The sequence below is a fragment of the Hippocampus guttulatus genome, chromosome 11, assembly GCF_054856545.1.
Source record: "Hippocampus guttulatus isolate MCC_2025c chromosome 11, RoL_Hgut_1.0, whole genome shotgun sequence".
NCBI classification, from domain to species: Eukaryota; Metazoa; Chordata; class Actinopteri; order Syngnathiformes; family Syngnathidae; genus Hippocampus; species Hippocampus guttulatus.
The window spans coordinates 4,241,103-4,263,332 of NC_141271.1; the positions used below are offsets into that span (position 1 = coordinate 4,241,103).

At 42.7% G+C, this 22,230-nt stretch overlaps 1 protein-coding gene across 1 annotated transcript in view; it reads left to right on the plus strand.

Moving 5' to 3' along the window:
* gdap2 (ganglioside induced differentiation associated protein 2) overlaps positions 1 to 20,766 on the plus strand; it is a 46,692-nt gene extending 25,926 nt beyond the window's left edge. The window contains exons 12-14 of the mRNA XM_086123705.1: positions 3,253 to 3,307; positions 3,728 to 3,871; positions 19,190 to 20,766. Of these exons, the coding sequence (XP_085979831.1) occupies positions 3,253 to 3,307; positions 3,728 to 3,871; positions 19,190 to 19,222 (232 nt within the window). The 3' untranslated portion in view covers positions 19,223 to 20,766. The remainder of the gene's footprint in view (positions 1 to 3,252; positions 3,308 to 3,727; positions 3,872 to 19,189) is intronic.
* The last annotated feature ends 1,464 nt before the right edge of the window (positions 20,767 to 22,230 follow it).

Consider the following 22,230-nt stretch of genomic DNA (forward strand, 5'->3'; position numbering starts at 1 on the left):
TCTGTGTTTAGAGTTTGGCACAGGTGGAAAGGCCATAAAAAAACAAAAGGACAACAACTTCACCAAATTGTCTGGGTTCTGAGAATCTGGAGGCTGTGTTTGGAAGTCTTTCTTAAACCTTTTTGACTTGGCCTGCTGAATATTATTCAAACTGATAAAGTAAATAATTCTAGTTTCCACCAAGAAATATGTTGTCACAAGTTCCAAAATAACTAATCTGTGCTACTTTTGCGCGGCCTTCTGTTGTGGTGCCGAGCACGGTTGTAGGGTGTCTAAAAGGGCAGCAGTAGACACATTGCAGTGGGGTTTTTTTTGTCTGGTGGACAAATAATAGCCAATTTAAAACTAACTGGTGTCATTACGCGATCGCGTAACAGTACTTATGCACACCGCACATCAAAGCCATTCTCCTAATGTTCTGTGTAAAAGGTACTGACAAAGATTGGGGGAAGAATGCGACCAGAGAATTGCCCAGTTTTGTCAGTAGTATTAAAGATGTAACACAGGCGAGATGGCTCCATTCTGTCAGTGAATTCCGTAATCGTTGGACACAGTGGATGAAGTTTAACACCTGACACTTCTCTCATCTACCCTGTTGTCTTGAAAGCAGTTGTCACGTCAGAGGACGGTGCTAATGTTATCTCGTGGACTGCAGTCGGGACCCGTGGATGAACATTTTCAGGAATTACTTTTTTTTCTAGTTTGTTTTTAATGTTAGAATATTTTGGGATATTGGTTTTTTTCAAGTGAGTCCCCCATACCATCTAACCTTTCCACCGGAAATGCTTCATGCATTACTGTGCATTGTCCGTAATCTGAGTACGGGTTACCGTCTTGCTGTGTCACAGTGGGAACTGTTTCGGCACTGGATTCGTTTGCTACAAAGTTCCTGAAGAAAGCCAGCTTGTCAGAGTGTCCCTGTTCTGTGTGTACAGATCCAGAATGGGGGTGTACAAAGGCAATCGTGTAGTTACCTCACTTTGAAGATACAAAGTCAAATCAGAAGTCTAATGCAGCTGTAATAGAGGTTGTGCGGAAAAGCATAGCCCTAGTATATTTGGAATGGTTTTCATAAAATATTAGTTCAGACTTCGAGGGCGGTTAGCAACCTTTGGTGTGCTACTGCCGTGTAGTTAAGCACAATTGAAGTTTATTCTTCAGTGGGTGGTCTTTTAAAGCACTTTATAAGTTTAAGAAACACAGGAGGAGGTCAACATTATTTCTCTGCTAACTAGTGAGATCCTTCAAACCATCCAACCAACCACTGTGTGTTTCATTTTACACGCCAGGAGATCTCCCTTCCATAAATACTTCAAACCCACAAAAGAAAGATTGCAGTGTGGATTTATCTCAGTGCACTGCGGGCTGTAATTCCAACTGTCCAAATTTTTTTCTGGCTCCACCGTCAGCGGGAGGGAGCCCGAGCATGGCAGGTTTCAACCCATCTTGCCTGTTCACTATGCTTCAGATGTCTTCTGGCTCCAGACGACCCGAACCAACAGACATGAACACGTCAAACCATAGTGATTCCAGTTATTACTGGCTGCATTAGGAGACATGTGAGCTCGACCTTTTTTTGTTTGTTTGTTTTTTTTGTGTCCTGGAATGGAAACAGAAGCCAAGCCATACATTCAGACTTTAATACAATACATGGTGGACATATCCTCACTCAACATTGTGTTTCAGTCTCTGTGCAGTTGACACTGTACAATGGGGCTGAGGTCACCACTGTGGCGTCCATGGGCACCAGGCAGCCCCCAAGGACAACATGAATAGCCCGCAGGACTGTTCTGAAAATAGCCCACTGTAGTGACTTCTATATACATAATTCACCACCAACTGCAAACGTGTGAATGCAATGTTTTCATATGCTTGGCAGAGAGTTCACCACCAATGATACCTTGTATAGTGCTTTTGTACCTTAGGTACTCGAAGCTAACACTCTTTCCTCATTGACCTACTGATGACACAGTATTAGCAGCAGCTGGGGGCGTCAGTATCTTGCTCAAGAACATTTCAACGTGGTCACAATGGCTGGCATTGAACCCCCAACCTCTGGGTAGGGAGGCCAGCACTCTACCACTGAGCCATGCCGCCCCATAAGACGTGGTTTTCAAGGAATCTTGTAGAAATGATCATCTGAAAATCTACACTGGCAGAGATTAACATTATTGTGAGAAATCATTAACACAATCAGTGTCTTCACATAAATCTGTATTATCTGAAAAATTTCGACATCGTCATAATGGCCTGTGCAATATACAAAAGTGAATAGATGTCATTATCGAGGTGTATTTTTCAGCTCTTATGCATTTTTCCGAGCCTAATTCATTACTACTAACCAAGTCACACGTGTAAAATTCAAGAACCCTTCCTTTGAGATTGTCCCTTCTGTATAGCCGTAGCTGTCCATCCCCTGCTCCTCCACTTAATGTAATCTGATGTGCATGTATATGTTGCCTTCTGGAGGTTTATACATTAACCCTTTCATGCACCAAAAATGATAACCTGCAACCTGATAACATGATAAGCTGTCCACTGTAGTGACCGCTGTCTCTGAAAGGGTTAAATGCAGGTGTGCAGTTGTTTCCAGTGTCCTCATTGATACTTGTAATGCTCACACAAGGTGTTGTTGTTGTTTTTTACGGACCGTTATTACAGAGCAATAAGCACAAGCCAAGTGAGCAGAGTGTGTTAAATCCAAACAATGTCCAAAATTTAGGTTCATTTCACACTTAACAGCTGCAGTTGTTGTGAAAGCAAGAATAAAGATGTATTTATTGGACTGTATCACATTAATTAAACAAGCTAACGTGAAATGTGCCTATTGCAAAGTACAACTGCATTAAGTTAGGGAATTGCACATCTACTGTATAAAAAAGTACCGGTAATTGTGGCGAGCTTACTACTTCAAACTAGCAGTGGTAGGATAATTCTAATACCTCCCCCCGTTGAAGAGGAGATCGACACAGGGAATCGGTGCCTTCAGTAAGCGAAAGGCAAAGGCCAATACAGTAAATGTTGAATTTCTGTAATGGCTCTGATGCAGCAATTTTGCTGGATTTTTATGTGAAAGTGCCTGTACTTGCTGGCATGAAAAAAATCTTTAAATTTAGTTTACTTTTATAACATTTACAGTCGCACATGTACTATATGTAATGCATCTTAATGCATAATGCATCAACATATTTTGATCTTAAGTATGTCATTCTTCTTCAAAAATCTTCATCTTTTCTGTCTCATGCATTGTAGGTTTAAGAAGAATTTAAAGGCCTTCTACTTTGTACATCCAACATTTCGCTCAAAGGTAAGACTCACCACTCAAAATTGTTTCACTGTTTTATTGTGTTCATTGTTTCATGTTATTAATTTAGTGTTTGAACTGTCTTTGTTTTTGTCTGATTTTCAATTTATGTACAACACTTTGTATGCAACTGTGGTTGTTTTTAAAGTCCCCTATAAATAAATTTGAGATCATGTAAGAGAAAATAGAAAACACATTTTAATGTTTTGAGTCGTGAAACTGTACAAAGTTTTGATATGTCACAGTGATCCATAAATCAGTATGAATAATAGATGGGGAGATGCAGACTGCTGTAAAAGACCCCATAAAAAAAATGATTCCATCATCTATTTCATGTGTCGTTCTCTGTTAAAGGTTTTCTTCTTAAAAGACCAATTGAAGCATGTCATCCTGCCACGTGGCCTCTCTTGTTAAAACCTGCAGGTGTCTACTTGGTTCTTCACCACCTTCAGCATTTCTGGCATGAAGGACAAGGTGCGGTACCTTGACAACCTGCAGCAGCTCTTTACCTGCATCAGGCCGGAGCAGATTGACATCCCGCCTTTTGTGATGGAGTACGATGCACGGGTCAGCGTGCGCGCGCGCACACACACACACACACACGCGCATACAGTCCTTTAAGGCAGCTTTCAGTCTAAGTTAATTATTATGTTACAGGTTCATGTAAAAAAGAAATAATGTAAAAACAATCATCTGTTTTACGGTCAAACTGTCGGCCACATGAAAAAAACTTTTTAACTGTACAGGCTTACAATATTTTAACATTCCTAAACTAAATAACACAACTCACCCTGAAAAGACACCTGAAAGACACGTAAGAGGAACAGGAACGCATTTGCAGAGTGATACTGTCATCTAGTGATGTTTTGGGGTACATTTATTTCTTTTGAAAATGGAAGTTAACTTTTTTCCTATGAGAGCCATTTTTGGTTTGAATGTTAGCATTAAGTAGTGATCCCTTGCTATTTCGCGGTTTGTTTATCGCGGCTTTAGTGCATCGCGGATTTTTTCAAACATATTCATAATTTTTTTTCCATATACATGTAGTACAGTACTGTATATGTTGCTCTATGTGACTCGCTGTTGTTTTGCTGACTTTTGCAGCTTCTCGCGGACCGTTTGCGGACTTAAAAAAATGGTGGGGGTTTTTTCCACTAAATTGTCCCTAGGTGTGAGTGCGTGCGCGCTTGGTTGTTCGTCTCTGTGTGCCCTGCAATTGGCTGGCAACCGGTTCAGGGTGTCCCCCGCCTACTGCCCGAAGACGGCTGGGATAGGCTCCAGCGCCCCCCGCGACCCTAGTGAGGATTAAGCAGTTCGGATAATGGATGGATGGATGTTTACTGTATTTTGTTATTCATAAACTAACCTAACTTATACATGTTTAAATCTATTAGTATACAGCATTAAGTCATGTTAATTACTTTAAAATTTACTTCTACATGCATGTATACCATTAAATTTGGCCTTATAAATATTATGTACATGTACCTATACGAAGGGGTGGGGGGGGTTGCTACTTCGCGGATTTTCGTTTATCGCGGGTGGTTTTGGTCCCCATTAACCGCAATAAATGAGGGATTACTGTATTTCCTTTTTTGCCATCACTGGCTACCCTTCTGTTGGTTGTGTTACAAGAAAACATAAAAAGCAATATACCGTTCATTTCATTTAATGTTCTCATATCGGCGGCCCAGTGGTCGACTGGTTAGCGCGTCGACCTCCCAGTGCAGAGGTGCAGGGTTCAATTCCAGCTCCTGCCTTTCTGTGCGGAGTTTGCATGTTCTCCCCGTGCCTGCGTGGGTTTTCTCCAGGTACCGTATTTTCACGACCATTCGGCGCACCGTATTGTTGGGCGCAGTCTCAGTAACGGGTGCTATTTCTGTGTTTCACACATACACAAAACGCACTGTATTATTGGGCGCAGCCAGGCATGGTAAAAGATACGCCAGCTTAAACATACGGCATGCATGCACGCACGCTAAAAACACGTTTTTAAAAAGGCAACGGAAGCAAAACTGAGTTCGGTTGTACTTTATTTAGCCATTTTACAATGTACTCACGTTTTTCTCTTCACCTCTTACACGCTCACCCTTCACTCATTGGCGACTGGTACCTGCTAGGGACATGCCTTTAGCGTCCTCTTACACGCCCACCCTTCACTCATTGGCGACTGGTGCCTGCTAGGAACGTGCCTTGAGCGTCCTCTTACACGCCCACCCTTCACTCATTGGCGGACTTCCGCATGCCTGTCGTCACTCACTCCGCCTTTTCTCTATATAAACAGCGTGTCGGCCAGAAGCGCCGACACGCTGTCAGTCATGCTTTGGAACTCCGCTCATACACTAGACGCTCGGCGTTATAAGGCGTCCTGTCCATTTTGGAGAAAATTTAAGACTTTTAATGGCGCCTTATAGTCGTGAAAATATGGTACATGTCGGACTGGATATGTTGCTCTATGTGACTCGCTGTTGTTTTGCTGACTTTCTCTGTTTCTCACGGACTTTTTGCAGACTTAAATTTTTTTTAATTTTTTTTTTAATGAATATGTTTGAAAAAAATCCGCGATGCACTGAAGCCGCGATAAACGAACCGCGAAATAGCGAGGGATCACTGTATATATACTGTATTTTCCGCACTATAGGGCGCACCAAAAAGTCTTCCATTTTCTTAAAAGCTCACCAAGCGCCTTAAAATCCTGTGCTTGTGTATGGTCATTCCGGTAATATGTTGACTCCAAAATGGCTCCTTGCTGGAGACATGCTTCCAATGTTATAACTTGCTGTTGGTTCAGTGAACTGTGTCGCTGCTTTATTAAATAGGTTTTTGTTGCGGCTCCGAAAAAAGGAGAGCTGTGGTGGTGTTTTTTTTAAAAGTCTCAACAAATGCAGGTATGTCTTTGTCCGTCTCCGTGCCTTCTCTTCTTCCGTTCCACTCGAGAGGTGTTCATGGCCGCCTGCGAAAAACGTGAATTAATGATTACTTCAATGAAACTATGAAGCAAATCAAGCGAGGAAATCACAAAATAAATTCTGTAGGGGGGATATAGAGTTTATTTTTTAATTTCCTCAGTTGATTTTCTGTTTTAATGCAATATTTTCAATTTTCGTAGTTTCATTTCAGTACAGTAATAGTTAATTTACGTTTTTCAGAGGCGGTCATGAGGCCTCGAGTTGAATTGAAGGAGTGTAGCACCATCTAGTGGAGGCATTGTAGATTGCGCATTATAATGCGATGCGTCCAATGTATGAAAAAAATTTGCAAAATAGCCATTCATTGAAGGTGCGCCTCATAATACAGTGTGCCTTTTAGTGCGGAAAATACGGTATATATGCTCTCTGAAAACTCGACACGTAATCTTAAGACTTCAATGGGTCTCCCTTCACAAAAAATCATGCTTATTTGGTAGATTCACCTACCTCCTGCTGAACCCTGCCGGCGTAGTCCCACCATACCCCCTATTCTTAGCTCTTGGCTGCCGAACAGAAGTCGAAAATCATGAGTCTGTGGTGGGGCAATTTCATGAGTTTCCTCTTGTGTCCTTGTAGATACCTTGAAGTAATCCGTTTTTCACTTAAATTTCATCAAATTTGTTATCTCAGTTTCACCTCTTCCTGAAAAAAGCAATGAATTGACAACAAGTAAATTTGTACATGTGGGTGGTGTTTTTGTGGGTGTGTGAGTGGGGTTGTGTGTCATAGATAACACACATCAATAACTTTAAATGCAATTCCAGTGCTCAAGTGTGTGAAGAGCCAGCTTTGCTCTTCCAGTTGCTCTCACTGAAGTGCAGCACCCCGTGAGGAGGAAACTTTCAATGGTGTGTGACTTGCCTGGATCCAGGCCGGCAGCTAACAAACAAATCATGTTTGCCTCTGATTCTGGTTCAAGAAGGTTGGCTTCATCCTTGACATTGGCGCCCAGCAATCTTGAGCTTGTTATGTTTCTTGGACCCGAGTGAGGGTCCATAAAAACCATTCTGACATTGTGAATGATTTCAATGGTGAGAAGGCGCTGCATAAAACGTAATGTGAAACTCATGCAAAAAAGAAATGCCAGCGTTCGTGTCCCTAAACCCATAAAAGGCTTACACCGTGTGCCAAATGTTTATGGATTTAAATGAAATAAAATTCAAGTTTTAGCTTTTCTGGGAAAGTTTGATACACTATTGACCCCTTGATTAAAAGTGTGGTCCCTCTAGCATTTAAGGTGCCCATCCCTGTTGTATACAATAGCTCCCATTCAATGGCAATGAATGAGTCAGCTAGAAGTTTACAGATGATTCAGCTTTTGCAATTTTTTGCAATTTTGCAAATTTCCCCATTGTGGGACAAATAAAGGTTTTCTTATCTTATCTTCTGATTGGCTGATTTGGACTCTACCGCAATAAGATTAGTTGTCATTCGGCCTCTGTCTCATTAGGAGATGATTGACTTGAGTTCTGACGATGTGTCGTCATGACCTTTTTTCCTGTCCCTGCAACTCATCTATCTGCACCCTGGCTCACACATCGAGTTGGAACCAGTCAAGACTGGGGAGTCACAAATTGGCAGATGGTCGAGGTAGAGTCGCCACCCTGGTGGATGGGCGGCCAAGGGAGTCTCAAGTACAGCAACCATTTTTGACAAATTAGACCTCCTTCCACAATCTAGTAGGGAAAGGCTCCAAAGCAGTGTCTTGATCTTTCTTGCTTCCATTAAATACTGTATTTCTACTGAGAATATGCAGTCTTCTACAAGGTTCCCACGTAGCCTGGAAAACCTTGAAAATGATTGACCAATTTTCCAGTCAAAGAAAAAAGATGGAACATGAGAAACTGAGCAAAATGAAAAGCTTTTTATCCTGGAAATTTACTTTTCTTCCTGCCTTTCTCCCTCTTGTGTGGTTGAACGCAAATGGATTAAACAGGCATGTATGTCTCTCTTCACCATTGCCCAGGGTGACACGCCCACTCAATCAAATTGCATATTCCCAATGCCCTGTGTTCTCATATGAGTGGTCCGAAGTACTTTTTTCGGATGAAAGCAAGTTTTTCATGTCATTCGGAAATCAAGGTGCCAAAGTCTGCAGGAAGACTGGCGAGAAGGAAATGCCAAAATGCCTCAAGTCCAGTGTCAAGTACCCACAGTCAGTGATGGTCTGAGGTGCAATGTCAGCCCCTTGTGGTGGTCCGCTGTGTTTTATCAAGGGCAGGGCAATGTAGCCAGCTATCAGAAGATTTTCGAGCACTTGATGTTCCATCGGCTGAAAAGCTTTATGGAGATGAAGATTTCATTTTTCAGCACAACCTGGCATCTGCTCACAGTGCCAAAACCACTGGTAAATGGTTTAGTGACCATGGTATTACTGTGCTCAATTGGCCTGCCAACTCTCCTGACCTGACCCCCAAAGAGAATCTGTGGGATATTGTGAAGAGGAATTTGAGAGACACCAGACCCAACATTGTGGATGAGCTTAAGGCCGCTATCGATGCATGCTGGGCCTCCATAACACCTCAGCAGTGCCAAAAGCTGATTGCCTACATGCCACGCCGCCTTGAAGCAGTCATTTCTGCAAAAGGATTCCCGACCAAGTAGTGAGTGCAGTCGGATGAAATATGCTAATTATTTGAAATAGGGATTTTAGTTTTTTCCTGTATTTTTCCAAAGTTATCAATATTAAAACAATGAAAGGCTTGAACTTTCAATTGTGTGCAATTAATCTAAAATATATGAAAGTCTAATATTTATCAGTACATTACAGAAAATAATTACCTTTATCACAATATGCAACTTTTTTGAGAAGGACCTGTATGTCAGTGTTGTGACGTTTAGTGAATGAGTCGTACTTTTGTATGACTGTTTTGGGGTGACTGATGACAATCGATTTGCAGCTGTGAAAGAGATGTTTTTTGGGGGGGCAGCAGGGGGCGGGAGGGTGAGCCAACTTGGTATGGCATTTGGTAACATTCAAGCAATCTGGCTAATTGTACAATAATCAAGGTACATTTGTCGAAAATAAAATTTCTCCAAAGCTTGGAGGTGGACGTTAGTAATAATAATAATGCATCAGATGTATACAGCAGGCGGCCCGGTAGTCCAGTGGTTAGCACGTCGACTTCACAGTGCAGAGGTACCGGGTTCGATTCCAGCTCCGGCCTCCCTGTGTGGAGTTTGCATGTTCTCCCCGGGCCTGCGTGGGTTTTCTCCGGGTACTCCGGTTTCCTCCCACATTCCAAAAACATGCGTGGCAGGCTGATTGAACGCTCTAAATTGTCCCTAGGTGTGAATGTGAGCGTGGATGGTTGTTCGTCTCTGTGTGCCCTGCGATTGGCTGGCAGCCGATTCAGGGTGTCCCCCGCCTACTGCCCGAAGACAGCTGGGATAGGCTCCAGCACCCCCCGCGACCCTAGTGAGGATCAAGCGGTTCGGAAAATGGATGGATGGATGTATACAGCACTATTTTGGACACTCAGAGAGGCTTCAGCACTCACACATTCACACTCTGGTCATGGTTAACTGCATTCTGTAGCCACAGCTGCTCTGGGCCAGGCGGACTAAAGCATGGCTGCCAATGTGCGGCTGCAGCCCGTCCGACCACCAACAAAAATTCACACTCCGCCGTACATCAGTGTGAGTGATGCTGAAGGCAAGGTGGGTGAAGTGTCTTGCCCAAGGACACAACTACAAAAGAATCAGACAGAGCGGGAATTAAACAGTGGATCCGGTGGTTACTGGACAATTCGCTCTACCTCTGATTGCGGCTGCCCCATCATTTTTTAATCTTGTGATATCTAGGCTGGTATTGTAGCGGATAATAAAGTCCTAGAAAATCCCCGGAAAAGTCCTGGAAAACTCTTGGAAAATAATTTAATGAAAAGTGTTCCTGTTCTGGTAGTTACCCCAATTATATTAAGACAAGCATTAAACATAAAAGGACCGGGTGAAGGGTTCCAACAGAACACATTAGGCCAGTTCAACGGGGGGAGATCATTTTTGGCAAAAGCTCATTTTTTAGCATCTTCCCTCATGAACAAAATTTGCTTTGCAGCTCTGCAGTTGTGGCTGACTGGCTCGCATGGCGACTAAACAACAGCCATTTCCCTAAAAGTCCTTAATCACAACCTCCATGTTGGTGAATAAGCAATACTTCTGACAAATATCGAAAGGAGGATGAGTAATATTCAAGAGGGAAAGAACTGTTTCGGCTAAACAATGCTAAACCAGCAGGAAGCTATCATTTAATGTTGTCATCAAACGCCAGAATAAGTGATTGATGCAAATACGTTTTTTAGAGAGAAAATACATACAGCCAATGACGGAACGGTCCGAAAATCTGAAATCTTACGTTCAGACTGATTCCAAAAATGTCACTTTATACGTAAGTGTTACTTCATTCAGCTTGTGTCGAGGGAGTTTAATTGCAGACTACATACATAGCTGCTTCACTAGCACCCCGCCACAACAGGAAAGAAGAGCCGCTCCTACTTTTCTGACAGAAAAAAAAACTGTGGTGTTCAATTAGGTTGCTGGTGGATGTGCTAAAATTAATTGTAAAGACGATTGCTATCTTGGTCACAGTTGAACAGCTGTAAACGAATAAATACATTTCCTTAGGTACCCCAATTTCCTTACTTCCCCTTTCTCAAAGCCTGCTCCTTTTTGGCTTGGCCTCGGCCAGTGTTGGAAGCTGGCTGTTTTTGTACAGCTCCCAGTGCTCACCGACCACAATGATTATTTTCTTCAACATTTTTTCTTTCGTGCACACTGCACAGACTGCAGTGTTTTGTTTTTGTTTGCTTTTCACTTTCTTAAGGATGCTGTCTGTGTGATGTGGTAAGTCCATTCTCGACGCCAATTGTCTGTCACGACGCAGTGGGTGGCGTCTTTCAAATTTCTCAACTTGAGCAAATGAGCACACCCTCGCTTGGGCCACCTCAAACGTGTCAATTGTGCAACCTGTCATACAGACAAGTGAGAGTAGGTAAGATTATTATTTCAGTAAACAGTATTTTTGTTTACTTGTGACCCATTTGAAATTGGAATGCAAAATAGGTACCTTGGCTCAAAGGTGGTTTCCAACTTCTCTAATCAATACTCACCTGGGAAAAAAAAGCCCTAATAAATAAATCTGATAAAAAGCAACTTAGACTGATGCGCTTGTATGAATGTATAGCGACAAGTAAGCTGTAAGTGGCCTCAATGCACCAGCACTGGAAAGATCCAGACTCGTGACACACTTGAAACTGATGTCTGGTGCCCGTCTACGATCTCTTTAAGTTCCTGGTGGGCGTAACGAATGTTTGCAGATCCAATGGTGCATAAACAAACACCACAGTCGTTAGCCGTGAGCCGGTGCTCATGGTTGTGCCCGCAGCATTAATGCTACATGGCTGTTATTAAGCGCCACCATACACCGCTGCGTCTCATTAATAAATGAGAACGAGTTGCATGTGCCTATGAAGAACCCATTGGACACATGTGAGCCAAACTGTTAGAATGGGTTTCAGAAGCCGTACCATCATTGTGTTTGCGTATGTGTCAGTGCCAAAAGCATAGAGTGGCGAGCAGGCTGACTGACAGAGGAGGCAACCAGTGATTGTTGATGACGGATGGCAGGCATGTCCATCTCCGGGTCTGGAGGGCCGCTGTCCCCGCTGTCCTGCCTGTTTTCCACCTCTCCCGGCTGCGACACACCTGATTCATGATCAGCTCATCAGCCAGCTCTGAAGCGGCATTAGAAAAATCCTGATTATTTGAAAACAGGCAGGAAATTGGCCCTTGAGGACCGAGTTTGGACACACCTGATGTATGGAAACAAAAGCGCATGTAAATGACTATTTATCCTGTTGGAAAAAAATATTGTCTATTTTTTTCTCATTGAGGACTAAGTCGATAGATATAGTAATTATCGTGACAGGCCCAGGGTTCGTACGGGTCCTTAAAGTTCATAAAAATCAATAAAAAAAGTTGTAAAATTATGTTCTTAATTGTTCATAATTTTCAGGAAAATCTTCTAAAATCCATAAAAATTAACCTGCTGTGTTCATTTCATTTGTGTATGTCATTTTCCCCACCCTTTCAATTCATAGTTTTGTCGGAACATGCAGGACCTGGTACCCGCTCTGCTTTTTCCGCCGTCTCCGATTACCGGTAGTTCCGACGATGACCACGTGATCACTTCGGGTCATTCCGGGAAACAACAATAGATTGACGCCATCCTGGGGCAGTGAATGGATGGTTTGGTTGCCGGCTCGGCAAACAATTACCGTATTTTCTGGAAAAATCTATTCATCGAATTAATCGATCTCAACAAGTGACAGACAAATATGTAGCGACGCCACTCGAGCGAAGCGCACCTCAGCAGTCGATAGTCCGCTGCTCTCTGCTGTGTGTGCGTCAGCTAAGCTTAGCTGTTGTTTTGGCTTGGCTAGCGTTTTGTTGTCGTAGATCAAAGCGTATTTGATTTGTGACATCGGTTGCTTGGTTGAAACCAAAAGACATGCGCGTGCGTACATGTTCGCGCGGACGCACACACAGCAGAGAGCAGCAGACTTTCGACTGCTGAGGCGCGCTTCGCTCGAGTGGCGTCGCTACAAATATTCCGAGACAATGCTATTTTCAAGCGGCGTGGCTGGAGAAGCCGGAGTTTCGTGTTTGGGTCGGAAAAATTGCTGGCGACTATACGTCGGCCTACTGCCGAGTGTGCAAGAAGGGCATCTCCGTGAGAGGTAAAACTTGTCATAGCCTCCTGGTCAAGTCAAATGCATTGAGGCACATAGCAAAACAGAAGAAAATTGATCGCCAAGAACTTGCAAAAGAGATTGAGGAGAAAACTAAGTCACTGTCTGCTATTCCCTAGTTGTCATATCAGTTTCATATTTGTCATTATAAAACATGTCTGATCATTGAAGGTGATATGAGGGAAAATAATTCGGTTGGACCATTTGGGATTTAGACTTCTGACATGCATTTCAGCTGTTCAGGTATACTGGATACTGCTAAGATGGGCAATCAGTACTACTGTTAGTGAAACCAGATTTTTCTAAACCCTGTCCAGGTGACCCATATGACCATTAGCTCTGTTCTTAGAGTTGTGTTTATTCGAAAATAAATTAAAATAAATTGATCGCCAAGAACTTGCAAAAGAGATTGAGGAGAAAACTAAGTCACTGTCTGCTATTCCCTAGTTGTCATATCAGTTTCATATTTGTCATTATAAAACATGTCTGATCATTGAAGGTGATATGAGGGAAAATAATTCGGTTGGACCATTTGGGATTTAGACTTCTGACATGCATTTCAGCTGTTCAGGTATACTGGATACTGCTAAGATGGGCAATCAGTACTACTGTTAGTGAAACCAGATTTTTCTAAACCCTGTCCAGGTGACCCATATGACCATTAGCTCTGTTCTTAGAGTTGTGTTTATTCGAAAATAAATTGAAGTTTTATATTTTCTCAATTTAAATTTTTTTGTGTGTTTTATTTGAGAATTAATTCAAACGTTTTTTTTCATTTTCCTACCTGTGATACAGGTAGCAAAGTGAAAATTTGACATGCAGTATGTCAAATAAAGGGTTAAGTGATTGCCCCTAAAAATAAAGATGTGCCCTTCCTTTGGCAGCAATGATTTGAACACCAGCTCAGTGATATGTGGCTTTCTGTTCAGCCCGTAGATTGCTGAGCGGGCATTAAATCCACCGTGAATCCCCCGCTGAATGGAGAAAACGTCCTTAAAAATGGCTAAATTGGTCCACAAAAGTCATTAGAAGGTCCATAAATAAAAAGCAAGTGGAAGAGTGGGAACCCTGAGGCCGAGTTGTAGCCACCATCATCCCCTAACCTCAACCACATAGAGAAGCTGTGGAGCATCCTTTAAAGCAGTGGTTCTCAACCGTTATCATCCTTGGACCCCCAATTTCTGATCGGTCATGACCCACTTAAGTCTGGATCTGTCAAGAAAATATACACACTAACACAGTAGTCAGGGCATAATTACAGTAAATGCACTATTTGTGTTTTTAAAAAAACTTTAAACAATTAAATGAAAAGCAGTCATATGTCATATGACCCCCCCTGTATTTTTTTTCTATTTGTGATCGTGCAAAATGAATCCGTTAGCCCACTTTTAGGACCTGACCCACCAGTTTAGAATCTCTGCTTAGCAGGAACGTAAGGTAGCCCGCCACTCAGCAGCTCTGGAAACCATTCCTTGTCTCACCAAATGAGATACAGACAGAAAGTTCACTGTAAATCACAATATTTTTAGGAAAATGAGCAAAAAGAATATACAGTGAACCCTCATTCATTGTGAGGGTGATGTTCCAAAAGGAACCCGTGATCGTCGAAATCCATGAAGTGGTCAACTTTATTTTTTACAAGACTGTATTATAAAATATACAAATTAAAAAATATATATGAACATTTTCTTACAAATAACTGATAGTTTTGAGAAATACTGTAAAATAATTTTAATAGTCAATATGAGGTTAGACACGTTGTGACTCATGCCTCTTCCTCCTGACTCCGCTCTTGCATCTTTTTCTAGTGAAGGCTGTGGTGCAGGTGTCTTTCCCGAGATAACATAGATATGGGTAATTGTTGGGATATCCATCCATCCATCCATCCATTTTCCGAACCGCTTGATCCTTACTAGGGTCGCGGGGGGTGCTGGAGCCTATCCCAGCCGTCTCTGGGCGGTAGGCGGGGGACACCCCGAATCAGTTGCCAGCCAATCGCAGGGAACACAGAGACGAACAACCATCCACGCCCACACTCACACCTAGGGACAATTTAGAGCATCCAATCAGCCTGCCATGCATGTTTTTGGAATGTGGGAGGAAACCGGAGCACCCGGAGAAAACCCACGCAGGCCCGGGGAGAACATGCAAACTCCACACAGAGAGGCCGGAGCTGGAATCGAACCCAGTACCTCTGCACTGTGAAGCCGACGTGCTAACCACTGCACTTACCGGGCCGCCTTGTTGGGATATCTTTTTTTTTTTAAATTATTCTCATTCAAAGTTTGTTTCATCTGCAATGCACCGATGGCACTTGGCAAAGAATGTGAATCTGGAGCGCCAAGAGAAGCATTTTAAAACGGGACACGTGAGCTATGATAGTAATGTTTATGCACGTAACACGCTGCAAAAGTGTGTCCCATGCCTTGGCGTCAGGTCTCTACTAAGATAGGCAGTGATTTCCTTTTCACAAACTCTTGTATCTACTTTATTTTTCTGTTTCGTTAATGTTAGGTGCGACTATGGCTGTTGCTCATCATGGCGTGCATATGTGCGTGTGTGTATGCGTGCTCGTACGGTAACACGTCAATTACGGGAGTTTCATTGCTTGTTAAGTACATCTTAAGTCAAAAAAGGTCTGGCCCCCCTGTTATACAGAGACGAGGCGTGGAGACTGTTGACATTGGTTTGTAGACTCTGCAGTCCCTTAGCCAATTAGGATGCAGAACACAATGCGCTGCAAAAAAAAAAAAAAGCTGTGTGAAGCCGTGAAAGGTGAACCGCATTATAGCGAGGGTTTACTGCATGACTAATAATTTGCAATCAAGTTTAATAGCTGTAGGTCATGCTTGTGCAGTGGTTCTCAATTATTTTCTGTCATGCCCCCCCCAAGGAAGAGGAAAACATGTCGCGCCCCCCCCCACCCGCACGACTATAAATAGTCTCATTTGTCTATGAAATTGTTATAGTACACCTTTGCATAACACTGTATCCTTATTAACGTATAAGAGAATAAAAAAAGAAAAATATGGACCAACTTACAACAAAGAATAGCTTTCGTAACTGCAACAGAGAAGATTTAGAGTGCATTTGAAATTCAAAAATAACATTAAATCCTTAATTTAACAATAAATATTTTTTGACTGACCATGTCAAACCATACGATACTGAAAAATAAAATGACAAAAAATCAATAACTAATAATGCATTCAAACTAATCACCAACATTATCTCAGGAGCACATTAAAAAAACTTTAAATACATTTAAATATTTTTATATATTTTTGCAAAACAAAAATATATAAAATAATTTGTTTTGCAATGCACAGCTTTCCGAAGCGAGGTTTGAAGCAGGACACAGCAACTCTCGGCTCCTGCTCAATGTGTAGCCGGCCGGGACCTGTATTTTAGTTTTCTGAAGTAGCAGTCACAAAGCGGCATGATTGTTGGCAATATTCGGCACGTTTTCGCTGGAAAAAAAACTCAAGCAGCTTATCAGCGTGATTGGGGTGGAATGTCTTTAAGTGACGCCTTAATTGATTTGGCTTCATGCTGTGTGCTACCAAAACTTTTTAGACGCAGTAAGCACATCGATCTTTCCTCTTCTGCCACCGCAGTCACATTGAGGCCAAGCGCTACATACGCCTCGTCATATTTCCTCCCTGAGAATGCTCCCTGCGCAAACTCTGCCAATGAGAGCGCCACTGCCCCCTAACGCAGTGGAGGTGCAACTGCACGTTATTTTAGGACAGTAAAAAACTAAAGCATGTTCCCCGAAGTCAAACGCGCCCCCCCCCCCAGGGGCGCCCCACTCTTTGAGAAACACCGTGCTTGTGCAACATTGCATTCCTGGCTCCTTGGAACATTTAATTTTGTTTTGTTCAAGCACTGGGTCTGCCATACAAAAATTCTCTTTTAGAAGTGAACTCCACTGTGCTTGTCTAATTTAAGCACAGGCAGTTGGAAGAAATGTGGTTTAGTGCTCAATGTGCAGAGACGTCTCGATCGTCGCAAAGCTTCCATCACACGACATTTGTCACAAAATGTGATTAGCAACGTGAGAGAGGAACAGCTGAACTCCAAAGTCTGTATGGCATGGAAGTTTCCACCGATAAAGACCACTCATAAAGCAGGTCAAATTTTGTGGTTGATGAGGGCCAATGGGAAGTCAGACAGACAAATTTGCACTTCAGGTCAGTGTTCCCTCTGAGCTACGTGCGTGAGCATTTGTGCACTGCTCTCAGCGCACAGTGAATGTAAGCAGCACATTAAAAAAAAAAAAAAAATCAACCCCAGCTGTACAGTGAAACTCCTCTACAACGAAATCATGTTTGCGGCAAGAAATTTTTCACAACGGGGTTTTTCACTGTAGCAAATTTGATCTCAGATGTAAGCACACACACACCCACACACACAAACGTATATGTACACACACTCACAAACGTATGTGTACTCTATTTTTATTCCAATAGTGCATAAGTATGAGCACACACTTACAGTATTTGACACTTCATATTGTCAGTGTAGAAAGAATAAAAGGGAAAGAAATTGCGAAATTTACGATCAGCATTCACTTTCACTTACATAAATTTCTTGGATAATGTCTTTTATTTTGCTTGCTCCGTCTTTCATTTTGATCACTTTTACCCTCTCTTCCGGCATAAGAGCTCTTCTTGTCTTAGCTGCTTGACATCCAAGGCCCGTTTTGTAGCCATTTTAGCAATGCAACGTCCATCCTCGTCTGAATCTAACAATAACAAATACTTCCTGGCATGCAATGAACTTTTAAGCCAGCCACGGGACGCTTCGTAGTCCTCGATGGCCATAGTTAGCTCTCGAAGGCTAAAAACCTGATGCTAGCTGGAGCGCTTCTCTCTCATTAGCGCTCCAGTTAGCGTAAGGTTTTTAGCCTTCGAGAGCTAACTATGGCCATTGTCAGAGATTTTCTCGGACAAAGTTAAAGAAATGACTCGGCACACAGGAAAATTGTCTTCAATATCGGCGGGAGCGGATCTCTGAGAGCGAACGACTGTTTAGTTGGTCCGATGATACACACTCGGCTCCCTCTCCGCCGGTTCGAACTTTTATTGCAAAATACAAGAAAGACACTGCCCCAGAGATTTGCATACCACGCCCTCCGGCCCGGCCTCTTGGTAATGATCTGATCTACCCGAATACACAAGTCACAGACTTTGCTGATGACTAATGTCCACCTGGACGCGACAGCTGTTCCCAAACTGTCTTTTGGTATTCAACAACTCTCTGTTCCCAATTTGTTTATTCCCACTCTGTGATTGAATCTAGCCTTCTTCCATCTGTTCGCCCCCCTTGCTTTGACGTGATTACTCAAGAAAAGGCCCTCCGCCCAAACGGCCGACACCTCTGCGCTGAGTCCAGACATGCCCAAATTAACTGAAACTTTAAACATGATACAATTTTGTTCATAGATTTCTCTATCAGCCATCAAGGTCCCGTGGCTGTTTTTAGCATGATAACAAGTAAAGCATTCGAGGAAACGTTCGTTTATTTGAATGTCCGTCGAGCCATAAGCAATTTAGCATTAGCAGCTAATCGGATGCTACGGATCTAGCTTCAGTATCTACACACATAGACAGTGAGGTCCCTCTTGGCCAATCGGAGGCCAGGATGATGCTCGGTAAGCCAATGGCAGAGCAGCTATGAGTATGTTGAGTCCAGGAAACTCGCAGCTGTGACCGAAATAAACATTGTTCACTATGTAAACCAGTGTGGTGGTTGCTGCTGCCGTTTCCGAGCAAAGCAGTAGAGGTCGCTGTTGGATTAGACTTTGTTGTAGTGAATGTCTTCGCAAGGCTGGAGCAGAGAAAATGATTTTGTATAACGCAACAGGGGGGGTTTTGTCGTATGGGGGGCAGGAGAATGGGAATTGTGTTAATGCATGAAGATTTTTTCACATACTGTAAGGGGGGATTTTCGCCCATGTAGGTTTCGTTCTAGAGGAGTTTTACTGTATTTACATTTTGTATTTTCATATTCTCCTCATATAAAGAAATTGAAAAGTTTATTTGGCAGATGTGGTTGACGGACCATAACGGAAAATGGAACCAAAAAAAGACATGCAAGGCAAGTGCAATTGTTTTTTTTTCTTCTTTCATTTATAACCCTGGTTTCTGTTCTCTCAATTACAGGTGAACGGACGTTCCCAGTCTTCCGGCCTGTGACGGCTGACCAAGCACAGTCGCAATCAGTTTTGGAAGCCATTTTACAAATATTTTGCGCTCGACTGCCGCCTCAATCCACCTGAGGGACTGATCTACATTGTGCAGAGACGTACACATGAATTCTATAGTCCATCTGTTGGTGGTGCTTGTATGGCGTCTGCATCCCGGAAACACGCCAGAGGGCCAATATCCCATCTGACTCGGAAGTTGCCGGCTTGATGCGGTGGTGGTCATCATGCAGGAAGAAGACGTCAGCGATCTGGTGCTACGTGACATTGTGAATGTGTCATATCAGGTTTTCAGTCGGAATGCCCACAAGCCCATCAGTCTGCGAACTCTAAACAGCCGATGTCGGGGAATGTCCAAAAGGTAGCGGTGAATTTTTCCCATCTTTAAATCTACTATCAAAAGCTTGACTGACTTGTGTTGCGATCAACGCAGTTCTCACTCAAAGATTCATTTTGTAGCATGTTAATGATCGTTTCCATTCCAATCATGGAAAAAAATCACAAATTGTCACCAAGCTTTCACTGTAATCTGACTTTTTTTTATATATATATCATGTGACCTCAAATGCAAACTTTTCTTCAACATCTGTAAGGTTAGTTAACATCCAGCGAATAAGACAAATGTTCCATGTTTTTAAGACCCTTCCAGCTTGGATAGCCAGATGAGAAAAGTAAAGTCAGCTAACTTGTAGCGAATTGTTCAAAAACATAAGTCACCGTTGAAAACGCTTCTACTACTTCCAGCTTCAGCGTTATTTTGCCAGAGCAGAGTCAGGCCAAGCGGCGCCTTTTGTGTCGAGGCATCAAACTCCGACGACAGATTAATGGCAAATATGTTCTTTGTTTGGGATTCACAAGTCGAAATTCTTGTCATCGCTTTATCGTTAGGATTCTAGTGGTTTCCAAGCTGCCTGATTGTCCTCTGAACCGCTTTGGGTTCGCTCTTCCTATTCCACCAATTTGGCGACACTTTGCTTTAGACTTTACACTTGAAAGGAAATTGTCTTTAGTTTCCATTGGCAGTGACACTTTGATTTGCTCACTTTTTTGGGTGTTTTGCACACACACACACACACACACACAGAGGCACTTTTCTTTTTCTTCCAGTCGGCAATGGAGAGGGTGTGTTTGTTTAATAGCAAATCAAAAACACCAAAGTACTTTAATACATTCCGCTGTTTTATGTCTGTGTGACATCAAAGTCGCCAACACAAATCTTTAGAAATGAGAAGCGGTCACATGACCACACACTGCTTTCAGCTCTACACTTGAGACTGAATTCAAAGGTTGTGTTTTTTCACCAAAGCAAACCTGACGAGATTTTTAAGTTGTCCTCAACAATGTGAAAGTGTGAATAAAATCTGTTGGAGGCATTGGTCATTTTTTCCCCTCTTCCCCCCATATACAATAGTTTAGAACTGATTATGAGCCAAATCGCCTTCTTGCAAATGTATCTTTTAAAATATTTCCTTTCATTTTACTTCAACTGTTAATTGTCAACTTTTTTTATACTCTGATTAAAATGATCTGCTCTAATTTGCATTTTTGTCTTCTTGTGTGACGTTGGAGACCGGCTGATATTTCAAAACACCCCCAATGTGGAAAATATTGGTTTTTATTGTTGTTTGCGTGTTGTTTCCCCCCCGGGATGGAGACTTGAGTCGGTGTAAAAGGGGCTCTCCACGACCTCCTCGGGCCGAAAATTGCTGGATCGATTTCTGTGTCTGCCCTTGTGTAGTACCAATGCTGTTTATACATAAAAGTGACGCTGCAAAAGGTGGCAATGTGCCGGCTTTCCAGGCAGCCTGAAGAAAAGGTTTCACGGAAGTGGCGAATGTGTCCAATGGCATGATATGAGATCCTTCGCAAGAAGCTCTGAAAATGTTTGATGTCAGAGCGCTTTGAGCCAGACCAAGATCACTTTTGGAAGAACTTTGGGGCAACGGGTTCACACGTTTTTTATCGTTTCAGGCTGTGATGTCACCCCTGAGGCGGACCGCCACTTGATCCTGAAAGATTCACGTCACCCATGCGGGCTGTAAAATTTGTGGAAGCTTGTCAAAGGAGACTGTTTGGAGATGTCTCATGTCCAACTCGTAAAGTTTGCTGAATGTTGTTCATGTTCACTGCATACCTGGAGATGTGTCACTGCCTTTGTGGTGGCACGCATCCTTGGCGATGGGATTTTTGCAATTCATCCACCAGAAGCGAAAGGTTCACCTTGACAAAGACTGAGATGTGCGCAAAAAGACTACATCGTAATAATTTCAGTCGCTTTAACGCGTAAGTAATGTCGTTCGAGGTTCAGCTACTGCAGCTCGTAAACTACTTGGAGAAAGCAGGACTTTGCCCAGATGAAGAGATCAACCGTAGTCACCCGCATGAAAGTAAAATGTTCAGATTGTGGAGTTTTCATGAGACGTGAATTCCATAAGAAATCCATTTGGAAAACATGGCACGCATTGATTGTGAAATTGACTTGTGTCACGGTCACGAATCTGGAAGTCATCGCCAGTGACGTGTGTGCGCAATTCATTACTTACTTACAAGGAGCGCGTGTTTTTACATTCACTTTTTCATGAGAGCGGTTAAATCTCATCTCATAACTGAATGCTTAATTAGGACACGCTGATAATTGAGAGATGACCAGGTTGCCAAGCAACACAGTGCACACGTGGCTCATTAAATACATCCATCCATTATCTGAACCGCTTTGTCCTCACAAGGACCGAAGGGGCTTTTAAAAAAACAAAACAATACTATAGCACACATCCAGTGACTGTCGTTCTTTGTGGGCATGATTTACGTTTCAGCATGTGTGGGGGGGAATTATCTTTTTTTTTTTTTTTTTACAACTAATTACAGCTATCATGTCGTCATCTGACCTTCATCGTATTGTAGTATGGACACATACAGCCCAGTGGCAGTCGGTGAGCACATATGGGCCAGGTGTACTGTAAGCCCAGTTAATATTCAAATTGTACATCGTGGTACAGAGGT